Source organism: Geospiza fortis, unplaced genomic scaffold (assembly GCF_000277835.1).
Source record: "Geospiza fortis unplaced genomic scaffold, GeoFor_1.0 scaffold41, whole genome shotgun sequence".
NCBI lineage: Eukaryota > Metazoa > Chordata > Aves > Passeriformes > Thraupidae > Geospiza > Geospiza fortis.
The window spans coordinates 2,506,457-2,507,357 of record NW_005054299.1 but is presented as its reverse complement, the minus strand read 5'-3'; the positions used below and the strand labels follow the sequence as shown (position 1 = coordinate 2,507,357).

General features: G+C 53.6%; 1 protein-coding gene across 1 annotated transcript in view; it reads right to left on the bottom strand.

Moving 5' to 3' along the window:
* Positions 1-264, bottom strand: part of USH2A (usherin) — a 371,949-nt gene extending 371,685 nt beyond the window's left edge. Inside the window, 1 exon segment of the mRNA XM_031059531.1 lies at positions 1-264. This exon segment is cut by the window's left edge and continues 275 nt beyond it. Coding sequence (XP_030915391.1) covers positions 1-264 — 264 coding nt within the window.
* Positions 265-901: the final 637 nt, after the last annotated feature.

Sequence of the window (901 nt, the reverse complement as noted above, 5' to 3'; positions counted from 1 at the left end):
GCATTCCTGAACACAAAACTTCTGAGTGCAGGATATAATACTTTGAACAGCTACTGAGCTATGACAAAAAGTACTTCGGTCTGGCAGCCCACAAGTGGCTTGAGTTGGCACGATTGACACATTCTTGAAAGCTCCCACATTTTCAAGCCTAGGGAAATGTCCCTGAGAGCTGACCAACACAAAGGAGTCATAATAAGTTAAGATTAATGTTTCAATAGCATGAAACAAGAAACGACATCTCAAGGAAAGAGCCCGGCAATTCATGTTTACAAAAAAGCTCCTCCTGATTAAAGCAAACGTAAATAAATAATGATGTCCATGTCGGTAGCAATGTCCTCAGGTGCTGTGCTTTAAGAGTTTATGTAGCGTTTCATCCTCAAAACGCCCATGCAAGGACTCAGTCACAAGGGACATCTACGGCTTCTGGCCAGCGAACCACACGTGGGTGACAGCCGGGATCTGCAAACCACAGAGAACAGACACAGTCCGTAGGAGAAACCTGCTCTTTTGCACCAACAGAGGTGATGCCCGGCTAGGGATTTCAAGGGTTGGAATGCTTCCTCCAGACTCCAGCCAGCAGGCCCACCTGCACACCCTCGCCGGCCGGGGCCCAGACATTACTCCGAGCCCAGGCCGTGGGATTAGGCCGGCTCGAGGGCGCGCAGGCTCATGGCCGAGCGGAGTTTATCCCGGATCTGTCGCGTCACCTGGCTTTGTGTGTCACAGCAAGGAATACGGGACAGGGCAGCAAACCGGGACACGCAACTTGGGCCTCTCAAAGTCTCTGCTGAGGGTTTCGGGCGAGTTGGCCGGACCTCACGCCTACAGCCCCCCGGCGCTTACCTGGGCCTCGCACGTCTCCCTGGCAGCTGCCATCCCCCCCGCGCCATTCCCCCAGGAC